The following is a 15,820-nucleotide window of genomic DNA, read 5'->3' on the forward strand; positions in this document are numbered from 1 at the left end:
GTGTAAAATAAGGTAAAATTTAAGTCGGATTTGTGCATATTCTAATGGAATTCATGAAGATGTTTTATTCATAGATATTTTTCATTCATTTTCTGAACCGCTTTATCCACTTTCTCGCTCGCGGGGGGTGCTGGATCCTATCCCTGCTGACTTTGGGCCAGGTGCGGGGGACATCCTGTATCGGTGGCCAGCCGATCGCAGGGCACAAGGAGACGGACAGCCATGCACACTCAGACCCATACCTAGGGGCAATTTTAGAGTGTCCAATCAGCCTACAATGCATCTTTTTGGGATGTGAGAGGAAAACGGAGTACTCCGAGAAAACCCACGCAGGCCGAGGGAGAATATGCAAATTCAACACAGGTGGACGACCTGGATTTGAACCCAGGACCCCAGAGCTGTGAGGCCGAAGAGCGAATCACTCATCCGCCGGGCCGCCCATTCATAGATATTAATCATTACATTTTATTATTACTAAATCATTTATGTGTAGTAGACATGCACCTGCTTATGGCAGGTGTGATACTGGTGTGTGCCCATAGCGAGCAATGATGATGTTGCTCACACTGGTACTCATTGTGCTCAGGGAGGTTGTCTTTCTGCCCAGACAAACAAAAAAATTAGAGGGAACATTGACTACTACAAATGTTGACTTTTGCTCTTAACAATAAAGCCACTGTTGAGGCGATTCACCGTTTTATGTACTCAGGAAATAGGAGAATTTCAGAGCTGCCTAGGGCAGTGGTCGGGAACCTTTTTGATGGAGAGAGCCATAAACAATTCATATCTTTTTAAATGTTAATCATTGAGAGCTATGCTCCGAATTTAAAAGTCGACATACATGAAAATGTGTGCCTTTTTTAGTCACTTCACCACTTTTAAAGTACAAAAAGTCTCTGAATTCTTTTGACGACATTGTTCCGTTGTTGCTAATCAATGAGTATCAATGAGAATATCCATGCATAAAAGTGTAATGAAAAAAATATTATGATTATAAGGCGCTGTAGGTAATGTCAACGCCATAATACCAACGTAAAGATCCTATTCCTGCGCTTTCTCACCAGCAGTTTCCATAGTTTACCTCACAGGTTAGCGGAGCGCCATATGCACCCATCAAAAGAGCCGTATGTGGCTCAAGAGCCATAGGTTCCCTACCCCTGGCCTAGGGCATGATGATCAAGTTCTTTCTTTGTAATTGACAGATGTACAGGTCTGCCTCAAACCTTCAAAAAGACTACATCTTTAAACGAAAATATTTGGTGCTTAAAAAACTGTTGTCAAGTTTTTCCTGTTTTCTCAAAAAACTGCTTTGAACGTTATTTTGACATGGTATATTAAACATTTTGATCAGCATAGTTAGTGTGATTATAATGGCGTGAATGTGGAATAATGTTTTTTTTTTAAAATTTGATCAGCATCGTTGGTGTGGTTAGAATGGCCTGAATGTGGAATAGTGGTTTGAGGTATTTTAGCAAACAAACTGATGTGAAAACAATAATATTTAAACCAATGTACTTTTTCCGCACTTCTTCGGAAATGTTCAATGTAGGTTTCGATTCTAAAAAAATACAACCACATCAACTGTGTTTTTGGACCAATCGCGTGCGCTGTTTTGACAGCTATTCAACCAATCAGCTGTTTGATTTGACTCTGTGACAGAAACTGCGGAAGTGCGAGGAGTCCAGAGAACTAGACAAATGCAAAACATGTCTTGCCTACACTAAAAGGTGGAAAGCTTAAGGAGACATAATACGACGAGGAATCGGACACTCCTGTTGGTAACATCGCTCCATTTAGCAAGGTATGGACATGTTTTGTACAGGCATCGCTATTCTCACCGACCGTCTAACACACACACATCCTTTGTTGACTTTTTTTCTTGTGTATATTCCCTGTTTATCAAGCATGTCACCGCTGACCAAGAGGACACACAAACTTGGCAAATGAAAAAAAAAACGAATTTACGTTTCTGATGTTATGGATGACAAGGTTCCAAGGATAGTTTGAGATATTTAATGTAGCCCTATCATTTTTTTTAAATATAAACAATAGAAGAGATACACTATTTTGTAAAACTGCATGATAATTATATAAAATTCATTATATTCTGTCTGCGATTGGCTGGCAACTAATTTAGGCTGTCCCCTGCCTACTACTCACAGTTGGCTGGGATATGCTCCGGCACCCCCGTGTGTGATTGAAATGAATCATGTGATTCATTGCTTTACACTGGGACAGTGGTTACTACAGTCGCTGAATATTCAAAAACTGACTCTTAAAATGTTAGTGCGTCGGCCTCACAGGTCTGGGGTTCTAGGTTCAAATCCAGGTCGGTCCACCTGTGTGGAGTTTGCATGTTCTCCCCGGGCCTGCGTGGAATTTCTCCGGGTACCCTGGTTACGTCCCACATTCCAAAAACATGCACGGCAGGATTTTAGAACACTCTAAATTGCCCCGAGGTATGTGTGAGTGTCAATGGTTGTCCTTTGTCTCCTTGTGCCCTGCGATTGGCTGCCCACCAATTCAGGGTGTCCCCCGCCTTGTGCTGCAAGTCAGGTGGGGTAGGGATTAACAGCTCCCTGGCAAATTAGTATATAAGATGAATACTTTATGATGTGGACGTCTCAGGTCATTGAACATTTTAAACTTTTCTCCTGCCCTCAGATGTCCCAGTGGGAGAGGCTGATGCAGCTGCACCCTGCGTACACTCAACAGTTGCATGACTTGTATGACAAGGAAGCTCTCCCCATGGATGTTCGCCATTACCTGTCTGCATGGATTGAATCACAACAGTGGTAACAATTTCAAAAGACTCATTAAGCATGTGTATCAATATTTTCCCTTCAGGATGACAATTGTTCTTTTGAGAATTAAAGCACCATATGCTCGGCGTCGCATACCAATTGCAATTACCCCCTAAGTTATAATATAAATGATGCTTTTACTTAGTTTCTTTAGTTGTAAGGAAATATTGATTGTACATTGTTTGTTCTTTTTGCACTGCTTTATTATCCCGTTTCCTTTTAGGGTGCGAGCAGCGAATGACTACGACGTGGCCATGGTGTTATTCCAGGTCCTGCTAGAGAATCTGGATATCCAGTACAGTCGCTTTGTACAAGAGGATTCCTTCTTAATGCAGCACAACTTTCGTCGATACAAACAGAACTTTCAGGTCTTTATGGTTCAGACATAAACATCCAATGCTGTTTAAAAGAATAATGAATGGCATGTACTGCTTTTGCATCCTGACTGAAAATGAACACTTATCTCCATTGTCCCTGATCCGTGTAATTTCTCACAGAAGTACCAGGAGAACCCATGTCTTTTGGCACTCAACTTCTGTTGGTACCTGGATAAAGAGAAAACGATCTTGGAGACTGCTGAACTGGCTGCGCAGGTAGCAGATTCTTTTCCTTTTCTTTATTTGGGTGGAGACAATACACCTGACATGGTACACGGTCGATTGGTCGCCCGGGAGGTAAGTGATAATTACCATTTAAATCGTTGCTCAAATTCCCTAAATACAAACTGCGAATTACTATTTAGTCATACTTAATGCCCTAGTAATTATTAGGCTAAAGAAAAGCTCCAAATTTCCCAGACTTTTATTGTTTTTTGTTGGAGAACTTGTTATGACCCTGACTGACGTAGCTTCTTAAAGGGACAACGCATGTACATACAAACTCTTATACACGCACGCGTCGGCTCAGTGAAACTGCTCATGGCCATTGTTGGCTTTTATTGATGCGTAGACCCTGTTGTTTTACCTTGTTTTTTCGCCGGTCTTTTGGTCGTCGGTCTTTTGGTCGCCGGTCTTTTGGTCGCCCGTTGTCGCGGTCGGGGCGACCAAAAGACCGCGACCAAAAAAACGCGACCAAAAGACCGGCGACCAAAAGACCGGCGACCAAAAGACCGGCGACCAAAAGACCGGCGACCAAAAGACCGGCGACCAAAAGACGGCGACCAATCGACCGCACACGCCTGAGATGGACTTCAGCTGGTCTGTGTCTGGACAGCTTGTATTTACTACTACTTTAAATATGTTTTTTTTCTTCTTTTTTTAAACTAAGCTCTTTCATTGGGAAGTGTCAAGACAATCCATCTGACTATAATTCAGTGTTTGGGGGGGCCTCACAAAAACAACAAACTCCCAAAAAGTTAATCCTATTAAAGATCATCGAGCTAAAGTTGTGATTTTGTGTCCGATCCATCTTAATGGTTTGACCTTTGAGGGACATTTTTCCTCAGAAATTCGTGTGAAATGCAGTCTTCAGTTTTTACTGTTCTCCTTTGTCTACTGTTTGCATATGGTAGATGGTAAATTATTCATGCTATCCATCTCCTTCTCTGTGTCTTATCAGGTGCAGGTTTTGGAAGTTGAGCAAGGAGTCTTTGAGACTAGCACCCAGTGCGACATTGACCATAAAATGTCTAGCCTGAAAACTGAAGTTCAGGTGCAGATACTGTTGATTTAGTGTTTTAATTACGTTGAGGAAATACTGAATGTAATGAACCAAATATGATTTTTATTCAGTATATAGAACATGCAACGATGTGTCTGGAGGAGCAGCAGGATGAGTTTGATTTTAAGTACAAAACGTTCAAGATGGAAGGTCAGCAAAAAACGATCTTGTAATTATACTTTCTAAATTCGAATAATGTTCTCATCATTTTTTGGGCTGTGCGGAAATTGTGGTCTTACCATGGAACAGAGACCATGCCTGGACAAAGTGGCAACCCACATGAGGCGAAACTTCAGTCACTGATAAACAAACTGAACGATAGCAGAAAGGTTAGCGACTTGAAGCACTGCCAGTCTTTCCGCCTCCCTTTGTTTCTCCCCATTATTTGTGTACACTTTGATTCTAGAACACGCTTTTTGGCCTCAAAGAGCTCCTGGAAAAGGCTGAGCACCTGATAGGTCTGGTCAACAACGAAAGGGTCCAATGGCAGAGAAGACAGCAAAAACACTGCATCGGAGCACCACTTCCAGTTTGTCTAGATCAGCTTGAGAAATGGTATGCTCTTATCCGTGAGAACCATTTTAAAATTGGATTACAATAATGCGTATTTTGTTTTGAAAATATAATTTAGTTTATTTTGTGTGGGATCTTTTTCATTTTGTTTTTATTTGTTGTAATAATATATATGATGTGTGGTAGAAATCACAGATTCAGGTTATATATTTCTAGGGCCAGATTATTCCAGTTCTCGGTCGGTTATATTCTTTTCAATCAAACAATTTGAATTCATGAAAATTATTTATTTGATAACAGTACATTATTTAGAATTAACTGTACACAATAGGTTACTCTAAGAGTATCACAGTATCACATTTTTATTTCATAAATATGTTTAATGATTAATTAAAAATGTTTTGAGAACATTTATTGTTTATACTGAGTGCGAGATAAATCATCAATCTCTTAAAAAAATAAAAAAATAAAATAAAAATTAAAAGTCAAAACATAAGAGTATCAGAGATTTTTATTTCATAAATATGTTTAATGATTAATTAAAAATGTTTTGAGAACATTTATTACCTTGTTTATACTAAGTGCGAGATAAATCATCAATCTCTTTAAAAAATAAAAAAATAAAATAAAAATTAAAAGTCAAAACATAAGAGTATCAGAGATTTTTATTTCATAAATATGTTTAATGATTAATTAAATATGTTTTGAGAACATTTATTACCTTGTTTATACTAAGTGCGAGATAAATCATCAATCTCTTAAATAAAAAAATTAAAAGTCAAAACATAAGAGTATCAGAGATTTTTATTTCATAAATATGTTTAATGATTAATTAAAAATGTTTTGAGAACATTTATTACCTTGTTTATACTAAGTGCAAGATAAATCATCAATCTCATAAATAAAAAATAATAATAATAAAAAAAATAAAAAAAAGTCCAAACACTATATGGTCTGCACAATTTTAAAGAAAAAGGTACATTGCTAGTAATTACCAAAAATATCAGTTTAAATGTACTAATATAAGACTTGCATATTCTCCCCGGGCCTTTGTGGGTTTTCTCCGGGTACTCCGGTTTCGTCCCACATTCCAAAGACATGCATGGTAGGCTGATTGAACACTCTAAATTGCCCCTAGGTATGAGTGTGAGCATGAATGGTTGTTTGTCTCCTTGTGCCCTGCGATTGGCTGGCCACCAATTCAGGGTGTCCCCCGCCTCTGGGCCAAAGTCAGCTGGGAGATGCTCCAGCACCCCCTGCGACCCTAGTGAGGATAAAGTGGTTCAGAAAATGAGATTTGTATTCATTGGCTGATGCAACTTAAACTCAGATGCGCCTTATAGTCCGAAAAATACGGTACTTATATTTGAATGCAACATTTTTGGTTGTTAGAACTATTGGCCAATGGTAGCAATCTTAGTTCATGTTAACAATTATCTTGATTTAGAAATTGCTCAAGCTAAATGTGAATACAATTGACAGAAGCTCATAGAACATTGGTTGGTGTTTGATTGAAAAGAAATTAAAACGTAATTGGTCTGTTCGATGGACAAATCTTTTTTTTCCCCCTTCAACCCTTTCACATTTGTGTGAACATTCTCTCCCTTCTAGGTTCACCTGTGTTGCGGAATCTCTTTTCCAAGTGCGTGAGTTCCTCAGCAAGCTGGAAGAACTGGCTGGAAAGATTTCCTATGAAAAGGACCCCATAAAGGCCCTAAAACCTTCTCTGCAATTGATGACTGAAAAACTCCTAACAGATTTGCTCAAGAGGTTTCTTTCTAAAGTTCCCATAACAAATTATTGTGCTCATATTATCGACATGTACTAGATATATATTTTATTTTTTTCATCCTCTTCAAGTTCCTTTGTGGTTGAGACTCAGCCAACCATGCCTCAGGGGAAAGGCCCTCTGGTTCTCCGCACTGGTGTACAGTTCTTTGTTAAAACCAGGTCAGATTTGAATGATGATAAATGCTGTGTAATTTAGAAAAATGCATATATGACCAAACTCATTCTGATTGATCAAAAGGATTCTTTATCATAATGTCTCAGAATTCTTACAGAATGTTCTTGTTGTTTTTGTTATAATCTCATGTATTTAAAATAGAACAGCTACATGATTTAGAAAATTTGAAACATTTTAAAATCTTTCAGGCTTCTCGTCAAGTTTCCTGACCTGAATCATTCCATGAAAGTCAATGTATCAATGGACCGGTAAAATTGCTCTTTGTCTCTCAGCCCAGAATTGTGTTGCACTTGTGTGTTGAATGCCTTTCTTTTTTCTATCATCTGTTCTTTATTTCAATTAGGGAGGCACCTCAGATAAAAAGGTAAATATTTTCTTTCATACTTGGCCTCCAAATAATGTGGTTATTGGATTTAAATGTTTTTTTTTGTTTTACTTGCAGATATCGTCATTTCAATGTTTTAGGAACCACAAGCAAAGCCTTGAATATGTCAGAAAGTAAGAAAGGCGGCATGGTGGCAGACTTCAGACATCTTGTGAGTGACTATGATTTTAACTGGAATTCTGGTGTAGCGATTATAGATATTAGGGATGGGCATTGCATCCCATTTTTCGGATTCCCTAGAGCACAGGTGTCAAAGTGGCGGCCCGGGGGCCAAATTTGGCCCGCCGCCTCATTTTGTGCGGCCCGAGAAAGTAAATCATAAGTTTCTATTTTAGGATCAAATTCAAATGATGATAGATGTACATTACATTTCCTGATTTTCCCCTTTTTAATATCAATCATTGCAAATTTTTTAATCCAATTTTTTTCTTTAGTGTTTTTAGTTCAAAAAGCATTTTGTAAAATCTAAAAATAAATATACAAATATTTACCGTTTTCCACTTTAAAAAATATTTTGTTTCCATTTGAAATAACAAAAACATGATTAAAAGACATTTTCCAATACTGAGAAAAAAAAAGCTCAAATAAACATTGCTTTAGATCTATAAAAAAATGACTATTTAGGTCTTTTAATCCAGTTCTTTTAATCCAATTAAAAAAAAAAATCTTGATATTAGATCTAAAATGGTCCGGCCCACATGAAATGGAGTTGACGTTAATGCGGCCCACGAACCCCTGCCCTAGAGGGACAATAAACTTGAAATCACTTATCAAGAACAATAATTCCCTTAAAAGTAGAATCCCTGGCTCTCTTGTCTCTTCGCATATTCATAAAAACTGCTGTAGCTCATTGTTAATGGGTGGACGTTGTTGTTTTTAAGCCCTTCAACATGCATTTTTGTTCTCTGTAGAATTTGAGGGAGCAGAAAGGAGGTGGTGGAAAAGGAGCCACTGACGTGAGTTGAACTGATTGACATATGTAAAGATGTACAATGAAAAAAAAATCTTGTAGATGTGATTGAAAGATTAAATCGTGTTAAATTATTCTTATACCTTTTGTATTTACATTCCCTGTTTAGACTTCTATTCTGGCCATTGCACTTCTAATTTCCTCTTTCGAAGGGAAGTGGTTAACATAACATCGTAATTGTCTAGTCATCTATCATTCATCAAATTGATCTGTAGTTATGTGGGTAAAAATGTACTTTTAATCCATTGTATGTTTTTTTTTTCCATATTGTGCAAATCTTCATGTTTGTATCTTATAATTAGAGGGTTTCTTTTTAAATTTGTGTTGTATGTTGGTGAAAGATTTCTTTGAGTGTGACAGAGGAGCTGCACTTCATCTACTTCAACACTTTGTTCGAGTTTAAAGGAATGTCGGTTGAGTTGCAGGTAAAGTACACATCAAAGAAGTATTGACCTGGGCACAGTCTGGGAATAAAAATGGAATATCTTGTCCCTTACCCAGGCAACCTCTTTACCAGTGGTTATCATCTCAAATGCCAGTCAGCAGCAGAGTGCCTGGGCATCTGTGCTTTGGTTCAACATGCTCAGCCAGGACACTAAAGTGAGATACCCTCTCAAGCCATTCCAACGCCATCAATAGACAGGTGATAAAAATGGTGTTGTCTGAATTTTCCTACAGGATTTGATGTTCTTCGCTAGCTCGCCGGCAGCCAATTGGCCACAGTTTGGAGAGATGCTTAGTTGGCAGTTTTTGTCTGCTACCCAACGTGGTTTGAATGAAACTCAGCTGGAAATGATCGCAAACAGGCTCTTTGGTAAGTTGATGTTCATCGAAAAACAAGTAGGAGTGTGCCACTGCACCGTGTGCGGTCGATTGGTCGGCGATCTTTTGGTCGGCGAACTATTGGTCGGCGATCTTTTGGTCGGCGAACTTTTGCTCGGCGAACTTTTGGTCGGCGATCTTTTGGTCGGCGATCTTTTGGTCGCCGGTCTTTTGGTCGCCGGTCTTTTGGTCGCCGTCTTTTGGTCGCCGGTCTTTTGGTCGCCGTCTTTTGGTCGCCGGTCTTTTGGTCGCCCCGACCGCGACAACAGGCGACCAAAAGACCGGCGACCAAAAGACCAGTGACCAAAAGACCGACAACCAAAAGACCGGCGACAAAACAAGGTAAAACAACACGGTCTACGCATCAATAAAAGCCAACAATGGCCATGAGCAGTTTCACTGAGCCGACGTGTGAGTGTAGAAGAGTTTGTATGTACATGCGTTGTCCCTTTAAGAAGCTACGTCCGTCAGGGTCTTAACAAGTTCTCCAACAAAAAACAAGAAAAGTCCGGGAAATTTGGAGCTTTTCTTTAGCCTAATAATTAATAGGGCATTAAGTATGACTAAATAGTAATTCGCAGTTTGTATTTAGGGAATTTGAGCAACGATTTAAATGGTAATCATCACTTACCTTCCGGGCGACCAAAAGACCGGCAACCAAAAGATCGGTGACCAAAAGACCGGCGACCAATCGACCGTGTACCCCACTGCACACTAAAGGCTAAAGGCTGCCCGCTAACTCTTGACCTGCAGTATGAGACACAGTCTCCACCAATAAATCCGCAATTAATTAATTCGCTTTGATGCAACATCATAAAAAAAATCGAGCTCAGAGGATCAATAGTTAATGATCCAGGCTACCAAGTTTCATAATCATCGGCTAACGAACGATTGGATTATTAGGATTTCACATTTAGATTGCACAAAAAGAACAATTTCAACCTTTGAAAAAACGAGTGACATTTTAATTATGTTGTTAATTTCTGTCTCGCATGTCATCTGTTCAAATGTGTATCCATCTCTATAATAATATCTTTGTCGTTGATTTTTTCTTTTTTCGGTATTCAGGAAAACAACCAAACTACGACATCTGTAATGTAGCCTGGCCCACTTTTTCAAAGGTAAGCATTTGAACTTTGCGTATTTGTTAGTGTCTTGACAGGGTCGCTGTGTTTCACACAGTTTGTGCCTGTTGGTACAAAGATGAACGTTTTTGATCAGTTTGTCCTATATCTAGGAAAACAGCCCTGACACATTCTGGGTGTGGTTTGACAGCATTGTGGTAATGGTGAAAGCACATCTTGAAAAGTTTTGGAGGGATGGGTATGTGTTTGACCCTCAAAACCTATTGAAATTCAAGCTCATTTAAAAAAAATAAATGTTTCCCATCCTCGATATTATAGCCTCATCATGGGCTTCATCAGCAAAAGCAAAGAGAAGGCCCTCCTAAAGAAAAAACAGAGGGGCACCTTCCTGTTACGTTTTAGTGAAAGTGTCATTGGAGGCATCACCTGCTCCTGGGTGGAAAATAACGCTACTGGTGAGCATGGTGCATTTAGGAAAATTGGTTTTACAGCTACATTACACTACTAACTCTTATTTGTGTGCCTTCTTTAGGGGATCCGTCCGTAAAGACAATCCAGCCATTCACCAAAGATGACCTGACACAAATCCCCCTCCAAGAGATTATCAGGCATTTCCTCATTTTGAAAGATGTCCCACAAAATCCCTTACTATATTTGTACCCAGACACTCCTAGAGATGAAGCTTTTGGAAAATATTATGCTGATAACAGTGGAAGTAAGAAAATCAAAGTCAATTTTGTTGTTGTTGTTGTTTTTTTTGTTGATAATCAATGTTATTTGTTCGCACTTTATAAGAGTCTCCAACCTTTTTTTTCTTTAGTTGACTCGCCTTACCTGCGTTACATCAAGACCCGGCTAGTGTTTGTTTTAAAGGGGTAAGTGTAAGTTTTGCTTTACTTTTGCAGGTTCCAATCAAATGAATTTATCTGTACAAGCGGGGAGCATGAGGATTTACATATGTAACACAATAAAAAAAAAATGGAACAATGACGGATTTAATGACAGCTCATACGTTTTCAATCGTTTATGTAGGGACACATTAGAGCCAGTGTCAAATATTACCCCAGATGTGGTGGAGGATGACGTTGCTGGTGAGAAATGCCTCTCTAGCTACACAACTAGTCAAGTCATATCCATTTGATTGTTAAAAACTTCCTAAATGGCATCTTTTAAATTTGACTTCCTTTCCTTTTTTTGCTCCCAGTGCAACCTGTGGATTCTTTTGAGCATCATGACATCAATTTGTCTTGGGATCCCATGTTTTCTGACTCGGATATTATCTTAGGAGATGACCCGATGTATCCCAGCACCTCAAACCACTTTTTTGATTCTGAAATCTCCCTTGATGGACCCGTGCATACCAGTCTGTAAAAGTTCTGTGTGCTCAATATCAAGCTCAGCCATCATGTGGTATTTGGGTCTTTTGTCATTAAAAACAAAAACATACATACAGATCAATGTAAATCAATTCCAAGTTTTATTGTTTTGGTATCCATCAATTGTCTTAAGTGTTAATGACTTTTTTTGGAATTTTAAATAAAAGATATATATATATATATATATATATATATATATATATATATATATATATATATATATATATATATATGTATATATATATATATATATATATATATATATATATGTATATATATATATGTATATATATATATATGTATATATATATATATATGTATATATATATATGTATATATATATGTATATATATATGTATATATATATATATATATATATATATATATATATTTGCAATATTTGACATGCTAAGACAAAATACATCTACCCATTTTAAGAGAAAGAAAATATAATAATCAACTCTGAAAACATTTTATAACATTGTTTGACATTATGTGGTGTATATATGTATATATGTATATATGTATATATATATATATATATATATATATATCAGCAACTAATAAACAGTGTTCAGCAGGTACTATTCTTGAATTTCATCAGTGTATTATTTAAAAATGAATAAATATTTGGTGTATATTTGTCAAGAAACCTACATCAACTCATCTCGACAGTTTCAGTTTGAGTCACAACTTCCTCAGTTGACAGTACGAAATTGTCACGCACCTGACAGGAAATTTTGCATGGTGCAACATGTTGGGATTTCACTTGTAACGTGACACAAATTATGTAACAGTGAATAAGGTAGCCCGTCTAAAAATGTATTTTCCTAAATGTAGCAAAGAAGCATACAGTTTGCGTGTATAAAGTTTCCCTGGCATATTGTAAAAATGTAAAGAAACATGACGAGTTGTGAATTTGTTCCTTTTCTCACAATTTCCGCTTTGACCCTTTCTGTAAAGGTTCCTCAATTCTTCTAGCCACAAGGGAAATTCCTGCTGCATCATGGTGAGTTTTCATTCATAATCTGACACAAATGATGTGCCAATGAAAAGAAAAAAAACCAAGAAACTACATTTGCCTAATATTGAAAAGTTAAGCTAAATCTATCAAATGAACCTAGAAGGCAAATCTGACTTTTCCATTCCTTTCAAGCAGGGGTCACCAATCTTTTTGAAAGGGAAAGCTTTTACAATGTTTCTATTGCACTGGTGTCAAAGTGGCGGCCCGGGGCCAAATCTGGTCCGCCGCCTCATTTTGTGCGGCCCGATAAAGTAAATCATAAGTTTCTATTTTAGGATCAAATTCAAATGATGATAGATATACATTACATTTCCTGATTTTCCCCTTTTTGAAATCAATCATTGCAATTTTTGAATCCAATTTTTTTCTTTTGTGTTTTTATTTCAAAAAGCATTTTGTAAAATCTAAAAATAAATATACAAATATTTTCCGTTTTCCACTTTAAAAAAATATTTTGTTTCCATTTGAAATAAAAAACATTATTAAAAGACATTTTCCAACACTAAGAAAAAAAAGCTCAAATAAACATTGCTCTAGATCTATAAAAACGGACTATAGGGCCTTTGATCCAGTTCTTTTAATCCAATTTCCAAAAAAATAAAAAAAATCTAGATATTAGATCTAAAATGCTCCGGCCCACATGAAATGGAGTTGACGTTAATGCGGCCCGCGAACCAACCCGAGTTTTACACCCCTGTTCTATTGGGAGCAGTATGGTATCCCCAGGCAATATTTTGGTGCCCCTATTTTACATTGTACATACTGATAGCACTTTTTCCCAGTTATGGGAAATATTTGCTTATTGGGGGACTCTATGAACCCTTCATCCAGAGGCGAGTGAATGGTCTCGTTGCCCCGGTGAGCAGCAATTGGTAGGCTCGTCGGAATTGTCGGTTCATGACGGCGTAGAGCACTGGGTTGATGCAGCTGTTGAGCCAGGTGAGGTTTGCACAGAACATGTGCAGCACCCGCGGGGCATGACCACCCTTATCAATGATGTTGAGGAGCAGGAAGGGGACGAAGCAAAATACGAAACACAAGAAAACCGCAAAGCACATGCGCGTCACACGCTTAAATTCGGCATCGTCTCCAGAGGATGCTGCACGGGATGACGCGGTGTTGGGCGCAGGTGGCCTTGAATGTGGCTTACTGTCCACATCTGGATTTGACTTGTTTCCTATCAATAGTTCGGTTGGCTCGCCCTGTTTTTCAGAGGGCGCATTATCCTTGTTGGCATCCTCTTTAATCTGCACGAGCTTGCTCTGTTGGTTTAGCTCGCTGCTCACGGTGGCCATGCCGCTCTCCACGCCGCTGTCATCAGTGGCTGGTGCCGAGGGGGCCAGTTTCTTTTTGGAAGACCGCCTGCTGAGCCTGTAACGTAGCAGGGCCATTGATGCAACACGCACGCGTCGGTAAATGAGGAGATAGAAAGTCCCTACGCAGCCCAGTCCAACGAAAAAGTAGAAAAAGAGCAGGATGGTGCTGTAGGGACGACCCCTGGTGCGATGGAAGCTGCATGTGCAGACCTGGGGTACAAACACATAAACGGACCAGAGCGGGCCGAAGCTAGCAAGGCCGAGTGCCCACGTCGACAACAGGATGGAAACCAGACCGCAGTCTGAAAAAAATCGCTCAAACAAAGCCCTCTTTGCAACCAGGATGTATCGACTCATAGCCACAAGGCACAGGGTGATAATGGACACCGAGTTGGACAGGAAGAGGAGCAGGCCGAAGATCCTGCACCAGAGTTCACCGCTGCGCCATCTGAGGTGCAGATAGGAATCCACGGAGATGGGCTGCAGTACGGTGCAGTAGAGGAGATCCGCCACTGCCAGGTTGACGATGAGCACGTTAAAACGGGTTCTCAGTTGGGAGTCCATGACGAAGGCCAGAATGGTCATCAGATTTCCCACAGTACCAATGATGGTAACAGCGCATCCCCACAAGACCGCAAAGTAGCGGTAGCCTTCCACTGAAGTGCTGTAGCAGGAGAAGGCGTCCCCTGTTTGGTTGGTCTCATTCAGCAACATCCTATCAAATGAACACCGGTATATTGTAATGTCAGAGAAAACTCACCCCAAAAAAATGCCTTCCAAATCAGCATTTACAAATATCATACATACACACACCCCGCACACTCCTGCTGTATATACTACTCTGTATACTATGTATCGTACTGTACATTGTACAGAATACTATGTATAGAAAATGTAAATAAATCAATCTATATGTGATATTGACAACCAGATAGTCTTAAAACTTGCAGAGATATGAGGTAGGAGGCGTAGGTATTGAAATATGCCCGATGCTCAAAGAGATATGGTCATATTAGTGATAGTCTGGTCCACATTTCTGGACCACATTTGCAGCCAAAACAGGACCATTGAACAATGAAAAATTTTCAAATAAACTCTTACCTCAAGTTCCTGCCACTTGTTGCAAGCTCGGCTAAAATATCCGTCTCACCGTGCCCTGACACGCTCATCTGTTTTGCTTCCTGTCTCCATTTGAATATATGCGTGTCTTGTGGATTGCGAAAGTGCCCTTGGCATGAAGTCATTGTTTGACGCTGGGTTTTCCCATTTTTTTATCATGTCCACGTCAGCAAAGGAGGGATGTTTTAAACAGTATGTCCTCTTGGCTTCAACTTAAGCAATTTCAATGAAGAAATCTTTCAAAACGCTTACTACGGCCTGACTGCATCATGTTGTCACTTTCAGACCCAAATATAATCGAACACGGTGACTGGGGATGGCTACAGAAGAGGAAGCAACATGTTGCACCAGAAATCAGGTATTAACTCACAAATAAATTAAATACACAATCACATTTTGCAGCTGTTTTCTAAAGGAGGAAAAGACCTTTGGCTCACGAACAGAGTGTTAAATTAATGTGATCCTACTGCCGAGGTGATAAAACAACAAACACATTAAATGAAGAGAGCGAGGATGGTTAATTATTAAAATTGCAGCATAATATAGCAATAGTCTGGGCAATTTATATGCAGACCATCTGGACTCCATAGTTTGACAATATAAACTGTGAACTCTTGATAAACCTCAGTCGTACCATTTATAGTTTTGGCCAGTGCTTGATTTGTGCAGATTAGGATGAAAATTATTATGCAAATGGCCACTGACAGATAATATTCATAGTAAGATCCAATTTTCCAAAATAAAAAAATGAATGAAATAACAAAAATAGAAAATAAATTTG

At 38.8% G+C, this 15,820-nt stretch overlaps 2 protein-coding genes and 1 long non-coding RNA gene across 3 annotated transcripts in view; 2 read left to right on the forward strand and 1 right to left on the reverse strand.

The window, feature by feature from the left end:
• The first annotated feature begins 1,659 nt into the window (after positions 1-1,659).
• Positions 1,660-11,656, forward strand: stat2 (signal transducer and activator of transcription 2). Its single transcript, XM_077603068.1, has 24 exons — positions 1,660-1,801; positions 2,665-2,795; positions 3,028-3,172; positions 3,302-3,397; positions 4,362-4,454; positions 4,535-4,613; positions 4,713-4,792; positions 4,870-5,018; positions 6,588-6,746; positions 6,837-6,926; positions 7,131-7,190; positions 7,286-7,306; positions 7,385-7,478; positions 8,239-8,283; positions 8,639-8,722; positions 8,799-8,897; positions 8,976-9,111; positions 10,188-10,240; positions 10,357-10,442; positions 10,523-10,659; positions 10,737-10,919; positions 11,025-11,079; positions 11,237-11,295; positions 11,409-11,656. The coding sequence occupies exons 2-24, from the start codon at positions 2,665-2,667 to the stop codon at positions 11,573-11,575; spliced, it is 2,301 nt and encodes a 766-aa protein (XP_077459194.1). The 5' UTR covers positions 1,660-1,801; the 3' UTR covers positions 11,576-11,656.
• A 336-nt stretch (positions 11,657-11,992) lies between these two features.
• Positions 11,993-15,092, reverse strand: gpr84 (G protein-coupled receptor 84). The gene is made up of 2 exons (XM_077603253.1): positions 15,022-15,092; positions 11,993-14,635 (listed from the first exon to the last, which is right to left on the reverse strand). Exons 1-2 carry the CDS (start codon positions 15,087-15,089, stop codon positions 13,417-13,419), a joined length of 1,287 nt encoding a protein of 428 aa, XP_077459379.1. The 5' UTR covers positions 15,090-15,092; the 3' UTR covers positions 11,993-13,416.
• A 226-nt stretch (positions 15,093-15,318) lies between these two features.
• LOC144075815 (uncharacterized) overlaps positions 15,319-15,820 on the forward strand; it is a 40,013-nt gene continuing 39,511 nt past the window's right edge. The window contains exon 1 of the long non-coding RNA XR_013300640.1: positions 15,319-15,397. This is a non-coding gene — a long non-coding RNA (uncharacterized LOC144075815). The remainder of the gene's footprint in view (positions 15,398-15,820) is intronic.

This window comes from Stigmatopora argus, chromosome 6 (genome assembly GCF_051989625.1).
Source record: "Stigmatopora argus isolate UIUO_Sarg chromosome 6, RoL_Sarg_1.0, whole genome shotgun sequence".
NCBI classification, from domain to species: Eukaryota; Metazoa; Chordata; class Actinopteri; order Syngnathiformes; family Syngnathidae; genus Stigmatopora; species Stigmatopora argus.

Bases quoted from the DNA above. Each gene is read 5' to 3' on its own strand.
- stat2 (XM_077603068.1), top strand. From the start codon at position 2,665: ATGTCCCAGTGGGAGAGGCTGATGCAGCTGCACCCTGCGTACACTCAA. The intron at 8,898-8,975 runs GTGAGATACCCT...ATTTTCCTACAG, and splicing joins TGCTCAGCCAGGACACTAAA to GATTTGATGTTCTTCGCTAG. The intron at 10,241-10,356 runs GTAAGCATTTGA...TCCTATATCTAG, and splicing joins CCTGGCCCACTTTTTCAAAG to GAAAACAGCCCTGACACATT.
- gpr84 (XM_077603253.1), bottom strand. From the start codon at position 15,089: ATGAGCGTGTCAGGGCACGGTGAGACGGATATTTTAGCCGAGCTTGCA. The intron at 14,636-15,021 runs GTAAGAGTTTAT...TTCATTTGATAG, and splicing joins ACAAGTGGCAGGAACTTGAG to GATGTTGCTGAATGAGACCA.